This window comes from Micromesistius poutassou (genome assembly GCF_964030765.1).
Source record: "Micromesistius poutassou genome assembly, chromosome: 23".
Lineage (NCBI taxonomy): Eukaryota > Metazoa > Chordata > Actinopteri > Gadiformes > Gadidae > Micromesistius > Micromesistius poutassou.
The window spans coordinates 2612286-2636803 of NC_140293.1; the positions used below are offsets into that span (position 1 = coordinate 2612286).

At 45.0% G+C, this 24518-nt stretch overlaps 2 protein-coding genes and 1 non-coding gene across 3 annotated transcripts in view; 2 read left to right on the forward strand and 1 right to left on the reverse strand.

Moving 5' to 3' along the window:
* The window catches only part of LOC311368685 (uncharacterized protein), a gene marked incomplete at its 3' end in the record, with an annotated part of 89737 nt that extends 76866 nt beyond the window's left edge, over nucleotides 1-12871 (forward strand). The window contains exons 5-9 of the mRNA XM_084487480.1: nucleotides 9901-10184; nucleotides 10367-10438; nucleotides 11103-11166; nucleotides 11550-11928; nucleotides 12013-12871. Of these exons, the coding sequence (XP_084343606.1) occupies nucleotides 9901-10184; nucleotides 10367-10438; nucleotides 11103-11166; nucleotides 11550-11928; nucleotides 12013-12871 (1658 nt within the window). The remainder of the gene's footprint in view (nucleotides 1-9900; nucleotides 10185-10366; nucleotides 10439-11102; nucleotides 11167-11549; nucleotides 11929-12012) is intronic.
* On the reverse strand, nucleotides 3379-6744 carry ccdc166 (coiled-coil domain containing 166; the record flags this gene model as incomplete). The annotated part of the gene is given in 9 exon segments (XM_084487374.1): nucleotides 3379-3459; nucleotides 4087-4200; nucleotides 4935-4969; nucleotides 4972-5110; nucleotides 5318-5397; nucleotides 5878-6004; nucleotides 6237-6291; nucleotides 6470-6523; nucleotides 6638-6744. Coding segments are annotated over 9 exon segments (792 nt in total).
* A 7042-nt stretch (nucleotides 12872-19913) lies between the features above and the next one.
* LOC311368881 (U6 spliceosomal RNA) lies at nucleotides 19914-20021 on the forward strand. The gene has a single exon (XR_014640035.1). It is a non-coding gene; the product is annotated as a U6 spliceosomal RNA (small nuclear RNA).
* Nucleotides 20022-24518: the final 4497 nt, after the last annotated feature.

Consider the following 24518-nt stretch of genomic DNA (forward strand, 5'->3'; position numbering starts at 1 on the left):
AATGTCACGAGAGATTTTATATCATAAAAATATTTATTTTTGTAGCAACATAGTGTGAAAGAGTCGCCGTCTCTGATTGGCCGGAGTTAATTGCTGATTGCGTGTATTTAATTCCGCCCCTGTGTTTTAACGGCCTTGTTGGTTTGGTGGGCGTTGAACCACGGCAGTGAGCAGGAGCAGCACTAGGTGGACACGGCCCCTTGCTCGTGGACACTCTGGACCTGCACCTGTGACCTCTGCTTCTCCAGGCCCATATTAGGGCTTCTGGTTCCCTCTGATTAGACCCCCCCACCTCCCCCCCCCCCCCCTCCCGTGACTGACCCCGGGGTCTCCCGCTCTCTCCTCCACGGGCCAGATGCTGAGCGTGACGGAGACGGAGACCCTGGCGGCCTACATGAAGCCCCCCTCCCGCTACGGGGGAGGGGGGGGAGGGGGCGGGGGAGGGGGAGGGGGGGAGGACAGCAACGGGGCGCCGGCGAAGGGCTACGTGGTGCGGGACGCCCCGTGGAACGCCTCGGGAGGGGACAGGGTGAGCTCGTTCTCGTTCTCTCTCTCTCTCTCTCTCTCTCTCTCTCTCTTTTTCTCTCTCTCTCTCTCTCTCTCTCTCTCTCTCTCTCTCTTAATGCTATGCTGACAGTCCTGCTTCAGGTGAAACCAACGAGCAGCCGTCTCCCCTCTTCTCAATAAGTGAAAGGAGCATGAAGAACGCAGCGTTAGCTCTGACCGTTGTTGATGTTCTTGATGTCATGTTGACGCTGGGTGTTGTGTGTCCAGGCTCCGGACATGAGCAGTGCGGAGGACTTCCCCACGTTCGGGGCCAGTGTGGCCCCCAAGCAGAGCTCCGCCTGGGGCCCCAAGAAGTTCTGAGGAGTCAGGTGCAATCCCCCCCCCCTCTAGGCCTCCTCCCTCTCTCCCCTCCCTCCCCCTCCCTCCCCCTCCCTCCCGAGAGCCGCAGTAACCAGCCAGAGAGAGAGCAGCCCTCTTCTCTGCTCTCCTCTCCCCCCCCCCCCCCCCCGTCTCCCCCCCCCCCGTCTCCCCCCACACACACACACACACACACACAGTATCCCAGAATACAAAACAAACATGGACCACGATGTTGATATTTTTCTCAATCGAACTATCGCTATCCTCTCTCTTGCCGCTCCGTTGTGTCACCGCCGTACTCCAAAAAAAAACGCTTTTGAGATTCCGATAAAAGAACCCCAAACCCCCAAAACACACGCCGTTCAGCCCGACTGCAGCACTTCGTAGACGAATGTTCGGGAAGAGTCTTCGGAAGTGCCTGAGCCAAGCGCAGAGCAGGGCGGACGGACGGGGAGACGCGGTGGACGAGTCCGAATTTTAATCCGAAATTCGTAGGTTTTAGCGTTTTAGCTTTTTTTTAAAATTATTATTTATTTTGTACGTATAAAAGAAAAGTGTCTGTGTTGCAGGGCCCAGGTGATAATGTGGTTTGGTTTTTTTTTTTTCCCTGTCGTTTGAAATGAAAAGATGTGAACGTCCATCTGCTGTATGGTCTCTACTGTGAAGGCTGTTTATTGATCGGTGAGGAGCTGTTTCACCCTGAACCTCAGTGCTCCGGCTCATTTCTCTTTTTGTAAAGCACTGACTGTAGCGTGACGCTTTTTAAGACCTTTTATTTATTTTTTACAAAGTGTGTTCTAAGGCGTTGGGTTGCGGGAAAAATCTCACCCCTCTCAAGTGAAATGAGTACTTGATCGCTGTCTTTATTTCTCTGTTTTATGGTTCATTTGAAGGTGAGTGTGTGCGTGCGTGCGAGATTTGTATGGGTGCAAGGAAGGGATTATTCTTGAATGAAGCTTGACCAAACTCAAAATGTGTCGTCGGTTTTGTCTTCGCACTCGCTGTCATTCTGTTTGTAACTTCACCGTTATGTTTTCTCCCTATTCGTCATCGGGTCACTTTCAAGTTTCACGATATTTGTCAAGGTTGTCGGACAACACGGGCAGCTCCCTGTAAGATTCATCCAACTTTTGCGTTGCACTGTTTGACCTCAAGTCGTTTTGGGTCACACACAACACTACCTTTTCCGTCCATCATCAATCGTATTTATGTTCTTCGCTCAGATGATCACTCGTGTCACGTGACCGAGATCAATCCTCCATTCAGAACCCAACCACCTCCGCGTATGCTTCCACCCGTGGCTGCATTCACGACGGTGACCAGTGGGGTCCCGGTCCTACTTTTTTCCGGCACGTACTACTATGGCGGACTATGCAAACCAACCAGGATATTCCAATTAAGATTTGGCGCAATTCTTCTGGGTTTTTTTTAATCTGTATTTCCGTGACTTTATGTCATTCTTCTTGTGTCCTCTTGGTCCCCATTTTCCCGCCTTTTGTCACTAGGGCGGCCACTTCGGCCGAGGTGAGGCTTGCTGTGGCCGATGTGAATGTTGGTCATGAAGTGGCTGCCCAAAAGCTGCTGTCCTTTTTTTGTTTCCTGTCAATTCGTAAAGAAAACACACTATTGGCCTTAATGAGTATAGAGTGTTCAACATTTTGATGAAAAAAAAGGTGTGATTGAAGCGTGAGACTGCAATACCAGTGTCAGTGACTGGTTTTCTACTCTTAATAAAATGTAATGATATGAACTTCAGTGTTCTTTTATTTCCTTGATATACACACTACATGACTTGTTACTCTCAAACACACACACAGGGGAATTATGGAGATGTGAGTTTATATTTGTGTAGTGCAGGGATGCAAGATGCAGGTGTAAAAAGGAAGTTAATGGAAAACATTTATCAAGAAGAGCCACACCATCAAAATCATAACACGCTCAAAGATAATATTTCCACTATACTCCAATAAATAGCAGTGGATGATGACATCAAAGAGAAAGAAAAATAAACACGCATATGACAAGACAACATAACTTTATTCAGGTTAAATTATCACGCAACGATGATTAACTTTTTGTGAAGGCAAAAATGCCTTGTTCAAAAACACCCTCGGTATCCTGTGAAACAGCGACACCCTCTGGCGACTACATGCATGTGTTTGGCGTCGCCATCGGCGGTGTTTAAATGTAGGCATTGATCGCCGACGTCTCAGTCCATCAGCGTTTGATTAGATTTTTTTCTCTACTTCCCCTTCCTCTTATTTATTTTTCTGCTTCCAATCTGTAAACATGATGAGTTGGAGAGAATGGTGTAGGGTGTTTCGAATGTGGTTTACATTGAAGAGTGAAGAATTTGTAGGACGCTAAGGCCTATACAGTAGTCTAGTATACAATACAGTATCTAGTATACAACGAACATGAAAAAGACTGTCTATAAAAATCCATCCATTCTGTTTCCTAATAGAAAAACGTGAGGCATGACGCGACGCTTCCACCGCGGCGGTCTGGAGGTCAAGGGTCGCAGCGCCTCATCAGCGCGGTGGTGTACGATCTCTCCAGGAGGAGGGGGTCTCTGGTGGTCCGGAGGTGACCCTGGGGTGGGGGGAAGGGGGGGGGGGGTAGAGGTCAGAGGTCAGACCCAGGGGACTGCATGGAGACAACTCCATTAAAGATGTTGAGGACCAGCGTAGTGCAGGGGAGGCCCAATAGAGTAGGACGGGGTACGGTACGGTGAGGGGGAGGGGGGTAGGGTAGGGTAGGGTAGGTTAGACTAGAGTAGGTTATGGTAGGGTAGAGTAGGTTAGGTTAGACTAGAGTAGGTTATGGTAGGGTACACTGGAGTAGGTTAGGGTAGAGTAGGTTAGGTTAGGGTAGACTAGAGTAGGTTAGGGTACACTAGGGTAGGTTAAGGTACACCAGGTTAGGGTAGGGCAGGTTTGATTAGGGTAGGGGAGACTAGAGTAGGTTAGGGTAGGTTTGATTAGGGTAGGGGAGACTAGAGTAGGTTAGGGTAGACTAGGTTAGGGTAGGGTAGACTAGAGTAGGTTAGGGTAGACTAGGTTAGGGTAGGGTTTACTAGGTTAGGGTACACTACAGTAGGTTAGGCTACAATAGGTAAGGGCTGGGTATACTACAGTAGAACAGGGTAGGCTAGAGTAGGTTAGGTTAGGCTAGGGCAGGGTATACTAAAGTAGGACGGGTAGGCTAGGAGGGCCAGACCTGTCTGTCTCTCAGGAGTCTGGCCTTCTGGATGAGATGCTGCAGCTCCACTATCAGCCTCTCGTTCTCCTCCAGTACCTGTTTATTATGAGACTGCTGAGAGAGCATCACCTCCTAGAGGGAGAGAGAGAGAGAGAGAGAGAGAGAGAGAGAGAGAGAGAGAGAGAGAGAGAGAGAGAGAGAGAGAGAGAGAGAGAGAGAGAGAGAGAGAGAGAGAGAGAGAGAGAGAGAGAGAGAGAGAGTGAGAGAGAGAGAGAAGAGAGAGAGGAGAGAGAGAGAATACAGGTGTGCATTAGCTTCGTATTCGCCTTGTCCATCCCAATGATCTGTAATGTTTAAATCAATGTTTTTGAATTCACTCTGATTTTCCACTTGGTTTTTTGTTTGACTGTCCTGTAGTTTCCTCAGTGGCACCCAAGTGACGGACAAAATCGTATGAAAACCGTCTTATGAATGCGGTCACGCCATATACGTGTCTGCATATGAATGTAAAAAAAAATGCTACAGTGAGAAAAGTTGAAAATCATCACAGATCTACTTGGGGAAAATGACCATGAAGGTGGTGCTTGCAGTTTGCGTGTAACAATTTTATTAGTTTTCTATGGAATTAGTTTAATCCTCCTATGAAGAACTGAATGCGATACTACATGACTTAGGCACCAAATTATGAAAAAAACGCTGCAGTGAAACTATTTGAAATAGATCCGAGTGCAACACGTTAAACCGGAATATGGTGGAATTTTCTGAAAACAAATTGATATTTAATTGCGTTTCTTTTTTTTTTTAACTATGCCTCTATTAGCCACGCCTCTCCGGGGCGGGGCGGGGCGGCTGTCGTCACGTCTCACCCTGCTGGCCGCCAGCACGGCGCTGTGGAAGGCCGCCTGGCCCGCCCCTCGGACCGCTCCTTCTCCGACAGCAGGCGGGCCTGCAGCCCGCGCTGGACGTCCCGGTGGTGGAGCTGCAGGCCCGGCCGCTCCGCCCGCAGCTCCCCCAGGCGGGACACGCGCTGCTGCTCCACCCCCTGGGAGACACGCACACACACATATAGTAACACATCAAGAAAAAAAGCCTATCTGGCTTTGACCAAATAACAAATGTTGATAACCTGGATTGGGTAAAAGTGACACAGATGTAGGACATCATACTAATTGACCAATTAAATCACACCAAGCACAGCCTGCACAAGACTCAAACTGCTCTTGAGACATGAGAGGGGTTGTTGCTGTACCTTGAACTGGCTGAGCTCACAGAGCTCGGCGTCCAGACGGACCAGCTCTGTCTCCTTCTCCGTTAACTGCTCCATCAGCGCTACAACAGCAGGAATGAGAAGACGAGGTACATGTACGGGATAATACATTGGGTGCTCCATTTTAATAGCATTATGTCATAAAATGAATGGGCCCATAAATTATTCACAATTGATGGCTCAGCTCATTAATGCGTTTTTTTGGCATGCAATCACATTGCCTCTGATTGGCCCATAGACCTCTGAAGAATAAGTCCCGCCCGACTGGCTTTTTTGGATTTTCGGTGCCGTTAAAATAGCATTTATAATCGTTACTACTTTAACAGCACCGACAATCCAAAAAGCCAGTCAAAACTAGATGGAAAAGGTGTGTAGTTCAAAACGTGACGCAGCTTTTACTTCTCCGCCACCTACAGTTTGTTATGTACGATCATTCGAAAACCCCACGTTATTTCCCATAGACATTTGACCGAGGGAACTGGGAGCCTCGGAGGCGGGACTTGTTCTTCAGAGGTCTATTTGATTTGGTTGTCCCTCCTCACCATTGGTCCGTCTTTGGAGCTCCTCCCCCTGTCGCTTCAGGTCCATGTGACTGGGGTGGTCGGTGGAGCTGCCCATCAAACTCTGAAGCCTCTGGTGCCTCTTGGATTGGTAGGCGATGTACTCTTGCTGGTTGGGGGAGACCGAGAGAGAGGTGGACGGAGAGATGGGGAGAGAGAGGTTTTAGTCTTCAGGGTGTAACTTAGCCTGTTTTCAGTAATACTGCAGTATGTAACTTAGCCTTCAGTATCTGTCTTGGTTTTCAGTGTAACTTAGCTTTCAGTAGGTACCTAAGTCTACATTATGTGTCTTGTTTTTCAGTATTTAACTTAGTTACACACTTATTCAGTGTGTAACTTACACTCTCCAGGCGAGTCTGATCCACTTCCCTTTGTAAAGACTCATTTTCACAAATCCTGGAATTTAAGGTTAAGTTATCACTTTGCATGTTGAATCAAATAATTTCCCAGTATTCCAATGCAATATATTATGTGAATAGTTATTAATATAGACTGTGGTACACTATGGATCAGTCATCCATCATTGGCCTTTGTATTTGTTATACTGTTATTTAGGTTGAAAAAGGAAGGATACAGCCATTCTTTTCTGTTCTTCAAGTTGTTCCACGTATCCCTCAGTTTTTCATACCTGTAGTGTAGGTGATACACAAAAGCTGAAAAGTTTTGCTCCATCAAAGGAAAAGGCAATGGACACACACAACGCATGATATAACATTTTATTCATCCTAGACAGATGGCTTACTCGATGTGTAGCAGAGCTTCTCTGGCACGGTCTTGCTCAGCGTTCTTTCCATCTCCAACCTTTTTAGTGGCCGACTTTTTTCCAGACTTCTTTTTCTTAGGGGCCATCTGATGCATATTCATACGCACATGCGCACACACTGTTAACCTAAACGCTATGCTATACAGTCTTGCTGACTGCTGCGCTTTCAAAGCAGTGCGAGTTACAATAAAATAAAATACACAACCCAACCACACCACATGTGCATGTGGGCTGGACAAATACACATTGCATTTAGAAATAATGGTAATAATAATAGTAGTGATTTAATACAAAACAAGACCCATAGCTCACCGTCGTTGATGATCTCAGACAGAGCAGAGGTGTTGCCAAGGCAACGCTACACAACTGCACCGCCACCGCGGAAGTACCGTGTTGTTTACGGTAGATTATGTTACGGTAAATCACCAGATATTATTCGTCTATATCATCAATATATGCGATGAAATTAATATATTGACGTGATGAGATGTATTATTTCCACTGACCAGCTTAATATACCAACAATCAGTTTACGATCGGTTGAATCTAATCTCTAGTCTTTCCAGCCGCCGTTAATTTGCTCTGCGCGTCTATTGGCGTAATTACGGCGCGCTATTAGTAGAAACACACAATGAACTCTCTGACCCCTGGATAGAGTCCTCAACTCCTCGACAATACATCCATGGTCTTCAATTTACAATCAAAAAGTAATTTACACATTTGACTGCAGTCTATATAAGAACACTATAAATAGCGGGACACTATAAATTAATATAACCCATAAACCCTAACCATAACCATAACCCCTACCCTAACCATAACCCCTAAACCTAACCCTAACCATAACCCCTAACCATAACCCCTGGTTATTTGCTGAACTGTAACTTTCACCGTCAACAGCAGCAACATCCACAACACGATCATTATGTGTAGGATCTCGGTACGAACTTTAAACATAGGCAGACGTCAGCTATCATCGAACTTTCGAGCGGCTTGTTTCATTACTGATTCCACGATAATTTCAGGGAGGCTCCATGATTGCTAAATCTAATGAATGTTTCAGTTGTGCAGTAGGCCTACATGTTCATTATCTTCTGGGTCCTAGTTGTCGAGGAAAAACTCTCTCTATGGCTCTGCCCTAGATATAAGGGAGTTGCTTGATAAATCAGGGGTGATAGTGATGGGCAAAATAGCCTAACGAGCACATCACAGGACATGTACATTACGAATATAGTTACCTCTTGTTCTAACCTAACGAACACATCACATGTACAATACGAATATAGTCAGCTATTTTTTCAGGTCAAGGCCTGAGCCGGAGGCCGCATATCCCAACTATGGGAGATGTTGGAGACTCATACAATGCACCACACATTCGCGAGAACAGGAGTCAGTCTGCTGATAACATTCGGCCACAGCTAAGGGTCAAGATACCCCTCGAGAAGCCCTCACAGCTCGTTAGGAGAAACACAGAAGACACTCATAAAGACATCAGAGCCCGGAGGCTCAAGGTCAAGCTAAACATCCAGAAACACACACACCTCGAAACGCACACACCTCGTTGGGAGGGAAAATACAGCATAAGACTGCATCACACAGGAACACCTCATGCACTTCTGAAGCAGAACTTCCACGGAGGCGAAGCTCCAGACGACCTCAGCGCTGTTAGGGACTTAGAAATATTCTATCTCTCACGCTTTATGAATCAGTATTACCTTTGCTACTTTACTCAATAAATCCGAGGCCCTTGTGCTGACAGACTTTATTACCTCTCCGTCTCATTTTATCTGGTCAAGTAACTAGACAGACTGTTTTTCCCAACACTATTAATCAAAATCTCGACTGGGAAAATGAATGGGATTTTTACTTCCGGCACCACACTGTTGCGCTCTATGGGTGTTCTTGTGTCATGATGGAAACGCCCAAGCCTGCAGCCGGACCCTTCTCGCCGTGTGAGTGGCACATAGTTTTTTCCTGGAGAGACATCATGGCTTGCAAACGAGTCAAGCATGGCAGTTGTTCAGTGTTTGGATATACAAGTGAACACAAAAGTCTATTTTTAGTTCCTTCATCCGAGCCTCTGAAGAACCAGTGGGTTGATTTTATTTTCTCTGGATATGCGCCGACACAACTTCCCAAAGTTACAGCTACAAACCTCGGACAAGTAAATCAACTAACGCTATATCATGTTGTTGCTTTACTGTATATGGTTACCTTGTTACATTTGGAATGTTGCTGTAGCATTAGCTATACAGCTAACAGCCCAGTTATTGTCGCTTATGTAAAGATGGATAGCATCAGGCATGTGTGTGAATGCATGCACACACACTTGCGCGAGTGTTGTACACTACTTTGTTATTTGGATAACCGTTCTGACTGAGTGTGCACCTCTGCAAACCAGGAGGATCACATTAGACTGGGCACAATTCAGCAAAGGGGGTACAGGCACTGATCCATACTGCTTGGATACCGAGGGAATGTCCCCAATCTTTAGGAATGTCTGCTCACCCAATTACAAACAAATGTTTACCAGCTACGTGACCGCAGTAGTTGTAGCGCTTTACTGATGAGGAGATAATTATGGCCTGTTCACTCTTCCTAAATACATACTCATGTTTTCTCCTTCACACCTGATTCAAATCAATGTGTTATTAGCAGATTTCTGCAGAGCGTGATGTAATTGTATTGAGATAAAGAGATGAACATTTAAGATATATGAAATATAAAATATGTAAAGAATTAATGTAAAATCATTTTATCATTTCATAGATCTATTTTTAAAGTATTAGGCTAATGTAATCCACTAAACATGCTTATCTTCTATCTTCTTACAACTTGCACCTGGAATATATACAAAGTAATACATTGAGTACTAATTTGACCTTGTTGTCTCTACACAGGCCAGCACATCAAGTGCTGACATTCAGCTGCTTCTCTCAAGGGATGTTGCCTGCCAGACAGACCAACTGGAAACACATAATGTAGGCACACAGCTATCCTTAAAGACTTTGCGGCCCAACTTTACAAGTGACGGTATGTACTTTCCACCTTGAGTACATTTACTTTTGATGTAGTAGATTCTAGGCAGCATAGATTCTAGGCTGATTTTAAACCCTCTGTGTCAATGTTACATACACATACATTTAAATAGTTCCTTTCATGCGTAGAAATACACACTGCCTCCATTTATGCAAACAGTGTATCAAAACGATTACTTTCTGTCATTTTTTCTCCCTCTGCAGAAGACTGCGAGAAGACTGGAGATCGCAGCACGCAGCGCGGTGCCACCTCGGAGAGTCTGCGTGTGGACGCCCCAGGCTCCCCCCACATGTCCAGTCACAACGGGGAGCTGAAGATCCTGAGCGTCTACGGAAAAGGGGAGGGCCCACTGGTGGTGGACGGCCATGACACCCTCTTCACAGCGTCAGAAGTGGAGGCCCTGATCTCGCTGTCTGCGGACCACAGCGTGGCCAAGAGCCTGGAGCACGGCGAGCGATTGGCCTGCCGCGAGGAGATGAGTGTGCAGGTTGGAAATTATCTTCTCCTTCACCATCCAAAAAAGAGGCTTCCTCTGTTACAACTCCAGCACCACCCATAGAAAGCACACACCTTTGTGATTCAATGTGTCGTGATTCAATGGGGATTAACAACTATTCTGTGCAAATGAAAGAATATCTCTTGTGTGTGTTTACTTCTTTATGTGGAAAGCAACAGACCCCAGACACCATTTCAATCAAGGTTGAAGAGGTGGAGAGCTGCCGCGAGGAGCTGAGTGTGCAGGTTGGAAATCATCTTGTCATTCACCATCCAAAAGAGAAGCTAACCCAACTCCAGCACACACCCTTAGAAAGCACACATCTTTATGATTCAGTTAACGTTTTTACACTGCCAAATATGCCCGTCTTATGCACACCTTTTTCCCCCTGCATCGTCTGCATGTGTACACTGACCGAGGTAGTTTACCGGCTTGATTTCGCACCCCAATTTACCCTCTCGGACCCTACACATATTGGTGGTTTAATTTAGATGTAAATGCGATTAGACTTGGGTAGAGGTGTTGCTGCATTGTCTCTACAACAGAGACAACGCAGTGATACCAACCTGAGTAGTTCTGCTGACCATCATGGGAGAGAAGGGGATGAAGTAAGTAGAGTTAGTAGTAAGGAAAGAACTTTCCTTACGAGGCTTTTGTCAGGATAAAAAATAAGTGGTCAGCAAAATAAAGAATATGTTGGCGTTTTTGGACTAGTAAATAGTTAATCACGTTTTAGCCTACACTCAGATGTGAACTCATTCTTGCATGAAATTGCAGGGCGTGCCAAGCCACGCCCGGACCGGCTTGGTAGTGTAAAAAGGCCTAATGTGTCGTTAGTGGGGATTGACAACTATTCTGTGCAAATGAAAGAATGTCTTGTGTGTGCTTCCTTCTTTATGTGGAAAGCAGCAGACCCCAGACACCACTTCAATCAAAGTTGAAGAGGATAATGGTGGAGGCATGCCCGCTGTAGGTTAGTAATACACATTGCATCACATTGCAAGCAAACGACCTGGATCCACTGAGAATGTACTCCATTCTACCTGCGCTAAAAAGCCTGGTGCTCTTTGGAAAAGGATCATGACCAGAGCCCTGCTAAAACACGACTACTTATATAGTTTATAGTAGAATGATTTACATCTTTTTCATGGCAAGGTGCCTTCTCAGCTGGAGTCTTTGACCCTTGACCACCCCAAGGGGACATCAAAAAGGCATAATCAATAAATAGAAGTTAGAAAGAACGTCAAAATATAATTCTTCAAATACACAAGTGTGTACAAAGTACATACTGTATCCCTTTGTGCAAATAATGAATTAATACCATTACTTTCTCTGTCTTTGTTTTCCTCTCTGAAGAAGACGGCAATGACATTAGAAACTGCAGCACACAGCGCGGCTCCACCTCAGAGAGTTTGCATGTGGACCCCCCTGGCTCCTCCCACATGTCCAGTCACAACGGGGAGCTGCGGATCCTGAGCGTCTACGGACAAGGGGAGGGCCCACTAGCGGTGGACGGCCGTGACACCCTCTTCACAGCGTCAGAGCTGGAGGCCTTGAGCTCGCTGTCTGCGGACCAGGCCAAGAGCCTGGACTGCAGCGTGCGTCTCGTCCGCCTTGAGGAGCTGACTGGGCATCGGGGCGGCCACAAGGACCGTGTCTTGTGTGGCAAGGTTTTTCCTGACAATGCCAAGATGATCGTCCACATGCGTACCCACACTGACAAGAAGCCGTACGGGTGCGACCAATGCATGATGCGCTTCGGACGGCAATGCGACCTGAAAAGCCACATGAGGACTCACTCCGGGGAGAAGCCCTACAGCTGTGACCAATGCACGAAGCGCTTCAGTCACAGCTCCGCCGTGAAAATCCACATGAGGACTCACTCCGGGGAGAAGCCCTACAGCTGTGATCAATGCACGAAGCGCTTCAGGCAAAGCTCCAACCTGAAGAGCCACATGAAGTCTCACTCCGGGGAGAAGCCCTACAGCTGTGACCAATGCATGAAGCGCTTCAGACATAGCAACCACCTGAAGAGCCACATGAGGACTCACACCGGGGAGAAGCCCTACAGTTGTGACCAATGCACGAAGTGCTTCAGTCACAGCTCCGCCGTGAAAATCCACATAAGGACTCACTCCGGGGAGAAGCCCTACAGCTGTGACCAATGCCCAAAGCGCTTCGGACATCGCAACCACCTGAAGAGCCACATGAGGACTCACACCGGGGAGAAGCCCTACAGCTGTGACCAATGCACAAAGCGCTTCAGACTTGGCGAGCAGCTGAAGCTCCACATGAGGACTCACACCGGGGAGAAGCCCTACAGCTGTGACCAATGCACAAAGCACTTTGGACAAAACGCCAACCTGAAGCTCCACATGAGGACTCACACCGGGGAGAAGCCCTACAGCTGTGACCAATGCACGAAGCGCTTCAGTCAGAGCTCCGCCCTGAAGATCCACATGAGGACTCACACCGGGGAGAAGCCCTACAGCTGTGACCAATGCACAAAGCGCTTCGGACATAGCAACCACCTGAAGCTCCACATGAGGACTCACACCGGGGAGAAGCCCTTAGTGTGTCTGCAGTGCAACACCAGCTACAGCGACCCTAGCCATTTGCGTGTGCACATGCACGTGCACACGTGCCCATTTGTCACGATTTCTGGAATCTACACTTAATTGTTCCTGATGATCGTGACGAGGATTCGCCTTCTGAGTACTGGAGGTCGTCTGTCAGTGTTGGCGTGAAGCACTTTGACGGTGATTTCAATGAATTCCGAGGTCATAGTTACAAATTCCTGAGGGACACAAGGGAAATGGAGTGCTTTGACATGGGGCAACGGGACTGCTTTTAATTTTTTATTCATCATGATTAAAGACGCTTTCCAACTTTTGATTTGCTTTGTTTTTATTGTTAATATTGATGTCTGGATGGATGGATACTCCGGACAGCAAAATTATTTGATTTAATTTTAGAGCTTGATCATGGGAAGATCTGTCTAGTTACTTGACCAGATAAAATGAGACGGAGAGGTAATAAAGTCTGTCAGCACGAGGGCCTCGGATTTATTGAGTAAAGTAGCAAAGGTAATACTGATTCATAAAGCGTGAGAGATCTTATATTCTACGTCCCCTAACAGCACTGAGGTCGTCTGGAGCTTCGCCTCCGTGGAAGTTCTGCTTCAGAAGAGCACCCGTGATCCGGTGCATGTGAAACTTATAGTATCTTTCCTAGCCAGGTGTGTGTGTTAGACTTTGTGTGGGTTATCGAGGGTTCTCTTGTCCCTGAGCCTCGGGGTTGTGTTGTCTTTCTGTGTGATATGTGTGTCCTTTCTAACCAGCTGTGACTGATAGGAGGGCTCGAGGGTCATCTTGACCCTCTTGAATGTGTGTTGTGTTTGTTAGGTTTGGACCCAGAGTTGACTATATTCGTAATGTAATGTGTCCGTTAGGTTATTTTTGCCCATCAGATACAGTCAGCAAAGTTACCAAGCATACTTCAATGAGACGATGGGTGTACAGAAACTTTCACATCGTGGGTAAATACAAAGGAAACAAAGGGGAGGAGGAGTGGCAATCGTGGAGAGTTTAGGATTGGCCAGACAGAGATTGCAATACACTATGGGTGAAGTGGACATGGCTGCAAGACAGTTAAAGGAATATACAAAGAAGTCAGTCGATTGGCCTCAGTACCAGACTTGGTGGCTACAGTTGCAATGCAAATGAGAGCTATCTTAACACCTTTTCAATAAGAGTGGGCGGGAGGGATCCCTAGGTCCAAGGAGAATGTATAGAAATTCTGTTCAGTTGACAAGTAATTATATAATCAGGGTTTATATAATTTGTATACAATTGTATATTATAGTTACGCTTATTACAAATTGCCTGCAAAGTTCACTTGTGAAATAGACTGCAATTGAATACCACATTATACCTGATTCCAATCTGGCAACACTGGTGGTTAGGGGCCAATGCACACGCAGTAAAGGTGAGTGCTCTCGCCCATATGGTTCTCTCGCTCATAACGTTACGGTTAGTTGCGATACTAGCGGTGGTTACAGTGTTTTTTTTGGTTAGGGGCACAGTAAATATAGTAATTTCGTTTTAACACGTGACGTGATTATTATTTCACAGCCTAATCACTGGGCTAGGCAGCTGCTTACCTGATCTCCGTTCATCTATATCAGGGGTGAAGTAGGCAAGAATTAGGCTTGGGTGACCTCTAGTGGCAAGCATGTGTAGACAATAATTAGTAGACTGTAGACTTACATTTCCCTTTAGATATAACGCATCATCTTTATTACAACAGAGGTCTTCGATACACTATCCTGACACTCACAGCACTCACAGAGTTGAAATGACAGACGTGTGTTCTCTCTTTTCTTTCTCGTTTGTCTTGTAGGACGTGACGTGACGTCAGTCTGTTGTACCACCAGGGTGACCATGAACAGATGTGAGTGTAGAAGGAAGCATGCCGGTGTTCTGTCAATTTCTGCTACCCATCAGATTTTGCTACCTAGTGGTTCTGCGCATGCGCATGACGACGCTTATTGAATATTGGTATAAAATACACATACTGTACCCCTGAAATCTGAATGTCATGAAAGTCATGTTTTTAGAGCTTAACCAAAGTTCAACTCGTATGAATTCGCCTTCCAGGCCACAGAAAATATATACTGCGCGCAGTTCTCGTTTTGTCCACCAGAGGGCAGGCGTTGACCGACTGAATATTGGCGTGTGTGGGAATATTTTTTAATTTATAACTTATTGTATGAAAAAAATCAAAACTTTAAAAACAAAGGTGTTCGTCTTGTATTGTGGCCTGTAATGTGTAGTTATATATATATATATATATATATATTTATTTATTTTTTTTTAAGAATTTGTTGGGAAAAACAGTCTGCCTAGTTACTTGACCAGATAAAAAATGAGACGGAGAGGTAATAAAGTCTATCAGCACGAGGGCCTCGGATTTATTGAGTAAAGTAGCAAAGGTAATACTGATTCATAAAGCGTGAGAGATCGAATATTCTACGTCCCCTAACAGCGCTGAGGTCGTCTGGAGCTTCGCCTCCGTGGAAGTTCTGCTTCAGAAGAGCTCCCGTGATTTGGTGCATGAGAAACTTATAGTATCTTTCATGGCCAGGTGTGTGTGCTAGACTTTGTGTGTGTTATCGAGGGTTCTCTTGTCCCTGAGCCTCCGAGTTGTTTTGTCTTTCTGTGTGATATGTGTGGCCTCGCCATCTAGCTGAGGCAGCCTAATATCTCGCTTGGCCGGGTGTATGTAAGGCCGGGCATCCACCCCGGCCTTACATTGCATGCATCCCTATAATGCATGCAAAAAAAAAAAATATATATATATATATATAACTACACATTACAGGCCACAATACAAGACGAACACCTCTGTTTTTAAAGTTTTGATTTTTTTCATACAATAAGTTATAAATTAAAAAATATTCCCACACACGCCAATATTCAGTCGGTCAACGCCTGCCCTCTGGTGGACAAAACGAGAACTGCGCGCAGTATATATTTTCTGTGGCCTGGAAGGCGAATTCATACGAGTTGAACTTTGGTTAAGCTCTAAAAACATGACTTTCATGACATTCAGATTTGCATGCATCCCTTTGCACAATGACACGGAGTGTCCTCCGTAGACTGATAGGGAGAGGGCTCGAGGGTCATCTTCACCCTCTTGAATGTGTGGTATGTTGTGTTTATTAGATTTGGGCCCAGAGTTGACTATATTCATAATGTAATGTCCGTTTAGGTTATTTTTGCCCATCAATACAGACACAAGACGATGAACTTTGAGCAGACCGCTGTACAGATGGAAACCACAAGTAAGACGGATTCTAAATGTTTGCTGTCGGTGACGTATTCAAAGCTTTTAAAAGTAAAAAAAGGTGTGGCAGCAATAACACTTTTCTTACACTTTTAATAACAGTTAATTCTTCGTACGGCTCACCTGTGGGTGAGCCGTACGAAGAATTAACTGAAGGCACACAAGTTCTGAAACGCACCTCGATGTGATAAACAAAGTAATCTTATTTAAACAAATTGGAAAAATGATGTGAACATTGAATACTCTTATATGCTTGTATATATTTAAGAAATACTATTTTTAGATGTCATTTTCCAAAGCTTGAATATGTACATTTAATCACCCAAACCTTTTTTCTAATTTCAACTTTTACAATAGATGATGTGAACCATGTATATTTGAAAGTTGTTTCAAGTAAAGCAGCCCTTAAAAAAACATGGGTGTTGTGTGCTCGCAGTTTCTCGCACCGTCTACCACCTAACTGAACTATATCAACCGTTTAACAGCCATGAAATGTCCATTCATTCAGTTCAATACTTACTATAATATACTTTATTCCCCCTCCCTCTCAGAAATATAAAGGAAAAAGGAATTGAGGAGATGAGGAATTCTTATTACGTTTGGTAATAAAGTTGTGTGAATATAATCTCAAATATAAAATCTGAGCATCTGTTGTGAGTGTCTTGGTGGTGCAGTGGTAAGACCTGATGATTAAAGTGCTGGAGACCTGGGTTCAAGTCCTGCTCATGGTGGTGATTTTTCAAAGTTATAGTCATTGTGTGAATATAATGTCAAATCTTACTTCCGGCCAGATATATGTGCTAGCTCTGTGGCGCATTGGAGAGAGATCTTGGTCATTGGTCCTGAGGTTGTGTGTTCAAGTCCCACATAGGTTGTTCCCTATGGATTATAGTCATTTTTAAACATAAGACTGTTCTGGGAATTCTGGGTCAAATGTATCCTCCATCAGAACCCTGCACAATGACTTGGTGGTGGAGTGGGGAGAGCAAGCGGTTGGGATAACCGGGGTTCATGGTTCAAGTCCCCCTCCCCCCCCCCCCCCCCCCCTCATGGCTAACTATTTATTATTTTAAATAAATAAAAAACAGGGAAGGGGGGAGGGACAACTTCACACACTTACTAAAAAGGTTGGACAAAAAAGTTGCAAGACCCCCTTAGTACTAACCCCCCCCCCAGCCCCTGTGAAGGGGGGGATGGGAGGGTTCTGCAGACACGTTGGGGGCCCTGTTGGGGGTGCCCCCTCCTTGGTGGCCATGTGAGCGGGGACTCGAACCTGAGTCAACAGAGTGTTGAACAACATCCCTTACCGCTGCACCACCAAGGCGCCGACTAGGATTTGCTCGGAAGTTCTACTTGGCTTCACAATTCACGTGACACAGAAATAAGAGTTAATCAGCTGGAGTGGAGCGTAAACTACCGCCCTCTCCACTTCACGGAGGTTGGGTAAGGAGTGCAACAGGGGCCACAATGGACATACTGTAGCAGGCTTGTGGGTGTGGGGTTTCTCACTACCAAGTTGAATAGAAAACCACACAATACAGGGAGCATTCAAAGCCAATGGTCATTTATTAAGGGTAAACTACCTCACTCAAAGTGCTCCAAGCCTTAATCAGTCAGTTTGTCCCGTGTCCAGGGGTCTTCACAAGAAGGGTTCTCATCCAAAGCAGTCAGTGCACGGTGGGGTTAATCAGACGGTCCAGGTAATCAATCCTATTCAGTCTCAGCACTGCCTGCTTAACGATCCTCACGATCCTCCCTCGTTAAGGGAGGAAGTCCATGTAAGGCTTGGGGGTGGAGCCAGAAGGCTGCACCTTTTTGCTCCCTTCAATAGCAATGCAATCACCCGTCCCTGCTGTCTGCCACCATACATACAGTTAGAACATTTTAAATCATTTAGTTAATAAAAGTGGATGAAGCTTAAGTCTATCTCTAAAAATGTATTTTCATTGCACAACAGGTATACAATGAAATTGCAGTGCTACTTCGGCCAGTGCATAATAAATATTAAAAATAAAGAAAACAGTAATAAGTTAATTAATTAAATAGCAAAGAATAAAAGGAGAAACATAGTAGTATAGTGTTTATCCAGCATAGCACACACACACACACACACACACACACACGTCATGAGTTGAAGGACCTGATGGCCCAGGGAAAGAAACTGTTTTTTAGTCTGTTTGTCCTGCTGTTGAGGCTACCTCCTGCCCGAGGGCAGTAGATTGAACAAGTGCTGTCCTGGGTGTGAAGGGTCTGCAGTGATCGCCCTAGCTCTCCCGAGACACCGCTTGCTGGCGATGTGTTCAAGCGAGGGTAGGGGATTGCCAGTGATGCGTTGCGCTGTGTTAATGACCATCTGCAGGTTCTTTCTGTCCACCACAGTGCAATTGGAGAACCAAGCCGTGATGCAGTACATCAGGACGCTCTCGATGGTGCTGCTATGGTGATGGTGATGGGGTGCTAGCCTCTGCTGGCCTCTGCTAGGAGAGTCCAGGTATCCAGTCGTGGTCAGTGGGACGTGCCAGGCATCGAGTCGCAGTCACCGCTATACTCTAAAACAGACGGAATAATGAATTAGAAGAGTGAAAGTCCACACAAAAGATGTAGACAGAGACTAATTTAGTGAGACAAACACACATCGATCCAATCAGAAACATTCACATAGTCAGACACAGACACAGACACAGACACTGACACACTTCATCCACACATTCAGCGTCAGTCCAGACATCAGCAGCTGGTTTGGCATGTACCTTTTCTGTACATCAGTAGATGTGCTGAGGGGAACCTAGATTAAGTAAGAAGGTTCAGGTTACTTTATTTGTACCTGTATGGTAAACTTGTTTTGCAGTTTAAAAGTGGGCTTCCGTTATACTGTTTCATACATCACATACACACAAACGGGACAGTCACATAGGTAAAATAGTTATAGAAAAGTGGATGACAGATAATTATTAATTACTCAATTTGAGATGTTATGCTTTGATTGTTCTCAGATGTCCTCATATGCAAAGCATCCCCAAAAGGATAGAATCCAAATCACAAAGACGTTACTTTAAATATCCAGTAAGTATATTTACTTGGCAGTGCTTTCTCCTTGCTCAAAGGGCTGTCGATAGATCTGGGAAAATTCAACAATTACTATAACACAACAGCCCATAATACCACTTTAAAATGGGACATTAGCAGCATTAGAGGAAACAGCAGGGGAGATAGCTGTAGCAGCTGGGTGCACATGGGGGGGCTTAGCATTAGCCGCAGAATTGAGGGATGATGGGACAGTCAAGTGTTTCCTCATCACCAATCGGACGTGAGTGTTGTCAAACTCATACCAGCCGCCGGCCTCCTGGGACTTGATGGTCGCCGTGTAATGGCCGCCCCTCAGACTTCCGTGGTGGTTCATGACAGCATAGAGCTCGTAGCCACGACCCTGAAGGAGGCAAAACAGGGCAAGAAGCAGGAAGGGTTGAGGGCAGAAAGGAAATGCCCTAGATGACCGATGAATGCCCCTGTCTCAGAGGTGCAGTCGAGAGCACTGTTGGATAACCCTGTGAAGACCCAGGCTTCAATTCCTTCTGATGTTTGATTCTATTGAACCATAATGTACATTATGAATGTAATGATATTATGTCGATTGTACAGTTGTATATTGTACAGTGTCAAATACCAATCCTCTGTGGGGAAGTGGATAGAGCTGTTGGCTAATAAAGCTCAGAGGATTCAGTCGATACGGGATCAGTCCACAGTGAGTAGAAAGGGCTGTGTATTGTATTGTAGTTTGTGTGGGTGTTTTTTTTTTTTCATCTAACCGCACCATTAGAGAAAATTAATTGTGTGAGTAGAGGTATATATTAAACCCATGATCAGGATACATTTGTGTTACTACGGTATCACATATACTAAAATTGGAATCAATACAGAGAAGATTAGCATGGCCCCGAGCGCACGGATGAGTCGCTAGCTCGTGAAGCGTTCAAACTTTTAATTTTTTATTAATATCTCAATTCTAATATTTTATAATAATAACTTTGGTAGAACACCGCCCCCTAGTGGCGGTACAGCTCCTCATTGTCATGAACGACCGAGACCACTAGGGGGCGGTGTTCTAACAACAATACCCAAACCAAAACAAAGTAGTATCAATTATTAGAATTGAGATATGAAGAAAATATTACATAACCAATCATGTCAATGCCATGGGGTCTGACCAGAAGAGGACCATAAAACAAGTCATGTTGCGATGGAAGAACCTTAGGGCCAAGGCAACGAAAGACCTTACGGAAGCCAAAAAAAAACCAAACAAACAGGTATCAAGCTATATAAGAGGGGTGAGTTCGGATAGATCTGTGGATGTTAAGGGTCCAAGGGTCCACGTTCCTACAAAAAAAACGCAAACATTCCTCAGCTACAAACCAGGATGGTGACAGCTACGAGTTGCTTCTGAAACGGGAAACCGAAAGAGCAGAAGTACAAATTCAACTGGGTAAAGAACAAATCTTGCTTACCCAACTGCAGTAGACAAAAGTGCAGATGGAGATACACTAACTCCTAAAGGCAGAGATGGAAAGAGCTGGTATCCGTCCTGTAAATGAAATGTTTCGATTTATTACAGTGTTTCTGTTTCTTAAAATTAAAACAAGCAATGGCTATTTGTGGCCACCGGTATTTTGCCTACCTGTTGTTCTTTGCTAAGCCAGTAGGCTACACTGTTGCTTCCATTTAAGGCTCTGGTAAGCAGGATTTGGTAATCATGAAATTTGGTATTTGGATCACATTGATCCAATCCAAAAAAAAGTGGCATAAAAGTAAGATGGATCCGGTGATCCTGGATAAGAAAACATGGGCTTTTCAAATCCGGATCAATTTGATCCAGATTACATTAAAAAAAACAAAAAAAAAAAAAAACCTGGGCCCTGGAGACCAGTGTTAAAGTCCCGCTGATAAGCCTTAATGGAAGCCTCTTATTTCTTTATCATGTGAATTCAACTTTTGGTGCGTGTTTGTGGCGCAGCGGTAAGGGTTGTTGGTGAACAAACACTCCTTTTTCGGTCCTTTCGGTTTGACAGTGACTTGTCTTGGAGCAATACCTTGTTGCAGGTACGGCGCTGCCTGCAACGTAATTTCCACCTCATATAATACATCACCTTGCTGTCGTCAGAGAAACACCGTTGACCATCCGTCCCGGCTGTGACAGACGTCCCTGCACTCAGTCGCTCGGCTTTCAATGGTGCGAAACTACACAGACACACAATTGCCTTTTCGGCTTTTATAAGTCATTTAATTGCGCTGATGCACCCGTCTGCTCATACTGCAGTTAGGCCTATCAGTGTGAAAAAACACTAATGTTGTCGTTATTTCGCAAGTGGTCGTAAGGGCGAATAAGCGCTGTGTTGCGCTGCTTGGCGCGTATGTGTGCAGTTACACAGCAACACGGGTCTGCTGTGTGCGTCCGCTTCTACAGGGATGTAGGTATGCGCCCTCAACCCACGCACGTTGTCCACTAAACCGATGCAAATATTACGTTTCCAATTACATTGTTTCTAATGGCTTTATTTAGAAAAAAAATGAGACAGGAGCCCAGGTTAAACAACTCCCGTGCCCCATATACACCGCACGACTCCGGTAGTTGTCTTTATTTGAATACTCAAGGAATCACAGAAACACGGCACAACTGACCAACACAACTAACACTCTCACTCACGGTCATGAACACACTGCACATCACACGGTAAGAGAACACACACAATGAACAACCCCCCCAACCACCAACCCCAAGGTGATCCAGGGGGCGCCGAGAAGGTCCAAACCCCTACCAGAGGTGCACCCCCCAGCATCCCTTGCGCAGGACCCCCATTAGGTGTCCATGGCAGTGGTCGCCACAGTATGGTTGTTTTTTTTTGTACGCTAGAAAGAAGCGAACAGATAATAATTGTAATAATTTCAGTTGCAAGACCCTCTTAGTTCTAACCCCCCCCCCCAGCGAAGGGGGGGATGGGGGGGTTCTGCGGCCCTGTTGGGGGTACCCCCTTGTTGGTGGCCATGTGAGCGGGGACTCGAACCTGAGTGGACAGAGTGTTGAGCAACTGCCCTTACCGCTGCACCACCAAGACGCCGACTAGGAATTGCTCGGAAGTTCTACTTGGCTTTACAATTAACATGACATAGAAATAAGAGATAATCAGCGGGAGTTGAGTGTAAACTACCGCTCTCGCCACTTCACGGAGGTTGGGTATAATAGCCAGGGAGGGTAAGGAGTGCAATAATGGACATACTGTAGTAGGCTCGTGGGTGTGGGGTTTCTCACTACCAAGTTGAATAGAAAACCACACAATACAGGGAGCATTCAAAGCCAATGGTCATTTATTAAGGGTAAACTACCTCACTCAAAGCACACAGGCCTTAATCAGTCAGTTTGTCCCCAGGGTCTTCACAAGAAGGGTTCTCATCCAAAGCAGTCAGTGCACGGTGGGGTGGGGTTAATCAGACGGTCCAGGTAATCAGTCCTATTCAGTCTCAGCACTGCCTGCTTAACGATCCTCACGCTGGCCTCGTTAAGGGAGGAAGTCCATATAAGGCTTGAGGGTGGAGCCAGAAGGCTGCACGATATCTCCCTTCAATAGCAATGCAATCACCTGTCCCTGCCGTTTGCCACCATACATACAGTTAGAACATTTTAAATAATTTAGTTAATAAAAGTGGATAAAGCTTAAGTCTATGGTGATGGTGATGGGGTGCTAGCTTCTGCTAGCCTCTGTTAGGGGAGTCCAGGTATCCAGTCGTAGTCAGTGGGACGTGCCATGCAGGCATCGAGTCGCAGTCACCGCTACACTCTAAAACAGACAGAATAATGAATTAGAAGGGGGAAAGTCCACACAAAAGATGTAGATATAATAAATATAAATCTATATAATAAACATAAATCAATAAAGTATCATTTCTTGAAGTTCACAAAATAAAGTATGGGAAATACTGCTGGAAAATGTTTTTATTAACATAATGAATGTGCATTTCATTGAACCATAACACAACCCACCACGTACCACTGTCACGCCCACGTACCACATGATGACATATTCCTTAAAGAATAAATATAGTATGTACAAAGGTTAATTACAATAATAAATACCGTAAACTAAGGTTTTGCCGTTGACCCTATTGTGAGGCATAAAAATGAACCGTCTATTCACTTCAGCAGTTTTCTTCTGACTTAAAAGGAATGTCGCCTCTGCAATGAGACTTACGCCAGAATAGAAGAGAAAAACCACCGTCCAAAACAGACGCTGAAACCTGAATATTCAATCAACGTGAGCTAACCGTGTCCATCTTCCAATACAAATAAACACTGCATTGTAAGCAAAAAGGCAAAGCATATAATTATTATTATCATCATCATTATTATTAATTATGTCTGTGTTGTAAGTTGTACCACAATCAAAAAAACAAGGATGAATGAATGGGGTCTTGAACACACAACCTCAGACTAAACCCCATGTGCGATTCAGAAACGTATCTCCATGTGTTCAGAACAAGTTGTCAATCGGTTACTTTCTCAATATTCAGGATCCTTCTGTTCCTATACCTTTCTTTAATAGGCCTATGTTCATGCTGCTCTCGTCGCTATACCTTTCTGACAAAGCGCCAACTAGGCCTAGACTAACTTACTAACCGACCACCCGTCTAAATCGACAAGCAGAGATAGCCAATGACCAAAAAGACACCAAACTACAATGTGTGTCACTTTTCTGTAACAACTGTCCATTCGAAGCTCGTATTAGAGCATAGCCAGTTTCCGATGAACAACTTCACTTAAAAAAAGAAGGGGAAAAAAAAGACAATCGCGCACATTGTGTGTCAGAGGGTGAATTGAAAACACGAGTCTGAGAGGCTGGCTGATAAAATAGGGCTAACCTGATACCACCCCATGGACTGTAAAATGAAACCATAGAGGACTGACGACGCTCCCCGTTACACCGATGGTCACATGACCAGGCAGGGTCTAAAGTCACCTTAACAATGTTATCTTTTTACCTGCGAGGGAGGACGGATTTACCAGCCAACCAACTGCTTTAACATGAAAAACATTTTTGACTTTTCAAATGGTAAAATCTATCCTGTGTTCCTTTTGAAACCTGACCCAGGAAGATATAAGATATTGACATAAGATAACCATTTCATAACACCCCCTCCCCTCAAAGCAAACGAATATGTTTAAAATATAAACTGCTAATTAGACAGTGGCAGATGTGTACCACATTACTTTTCATTACAATTCAACTCTTCTTGTTCAATAGATAGGTTATTTAGGTGCTACAGCACGAGTCACCATCCATTACTTATTTCCAACTAGTTCATTGCAGAATAAGTTGAAACAAGTTGTTATAGTAAGATGAATGGAAATGGAAATTTAATTCCAAAGCAATACCAGCAGGTGGCCTTACATAACGGGCAGTGTTCTCACAAGGAGTGTATAGATGATCTCTC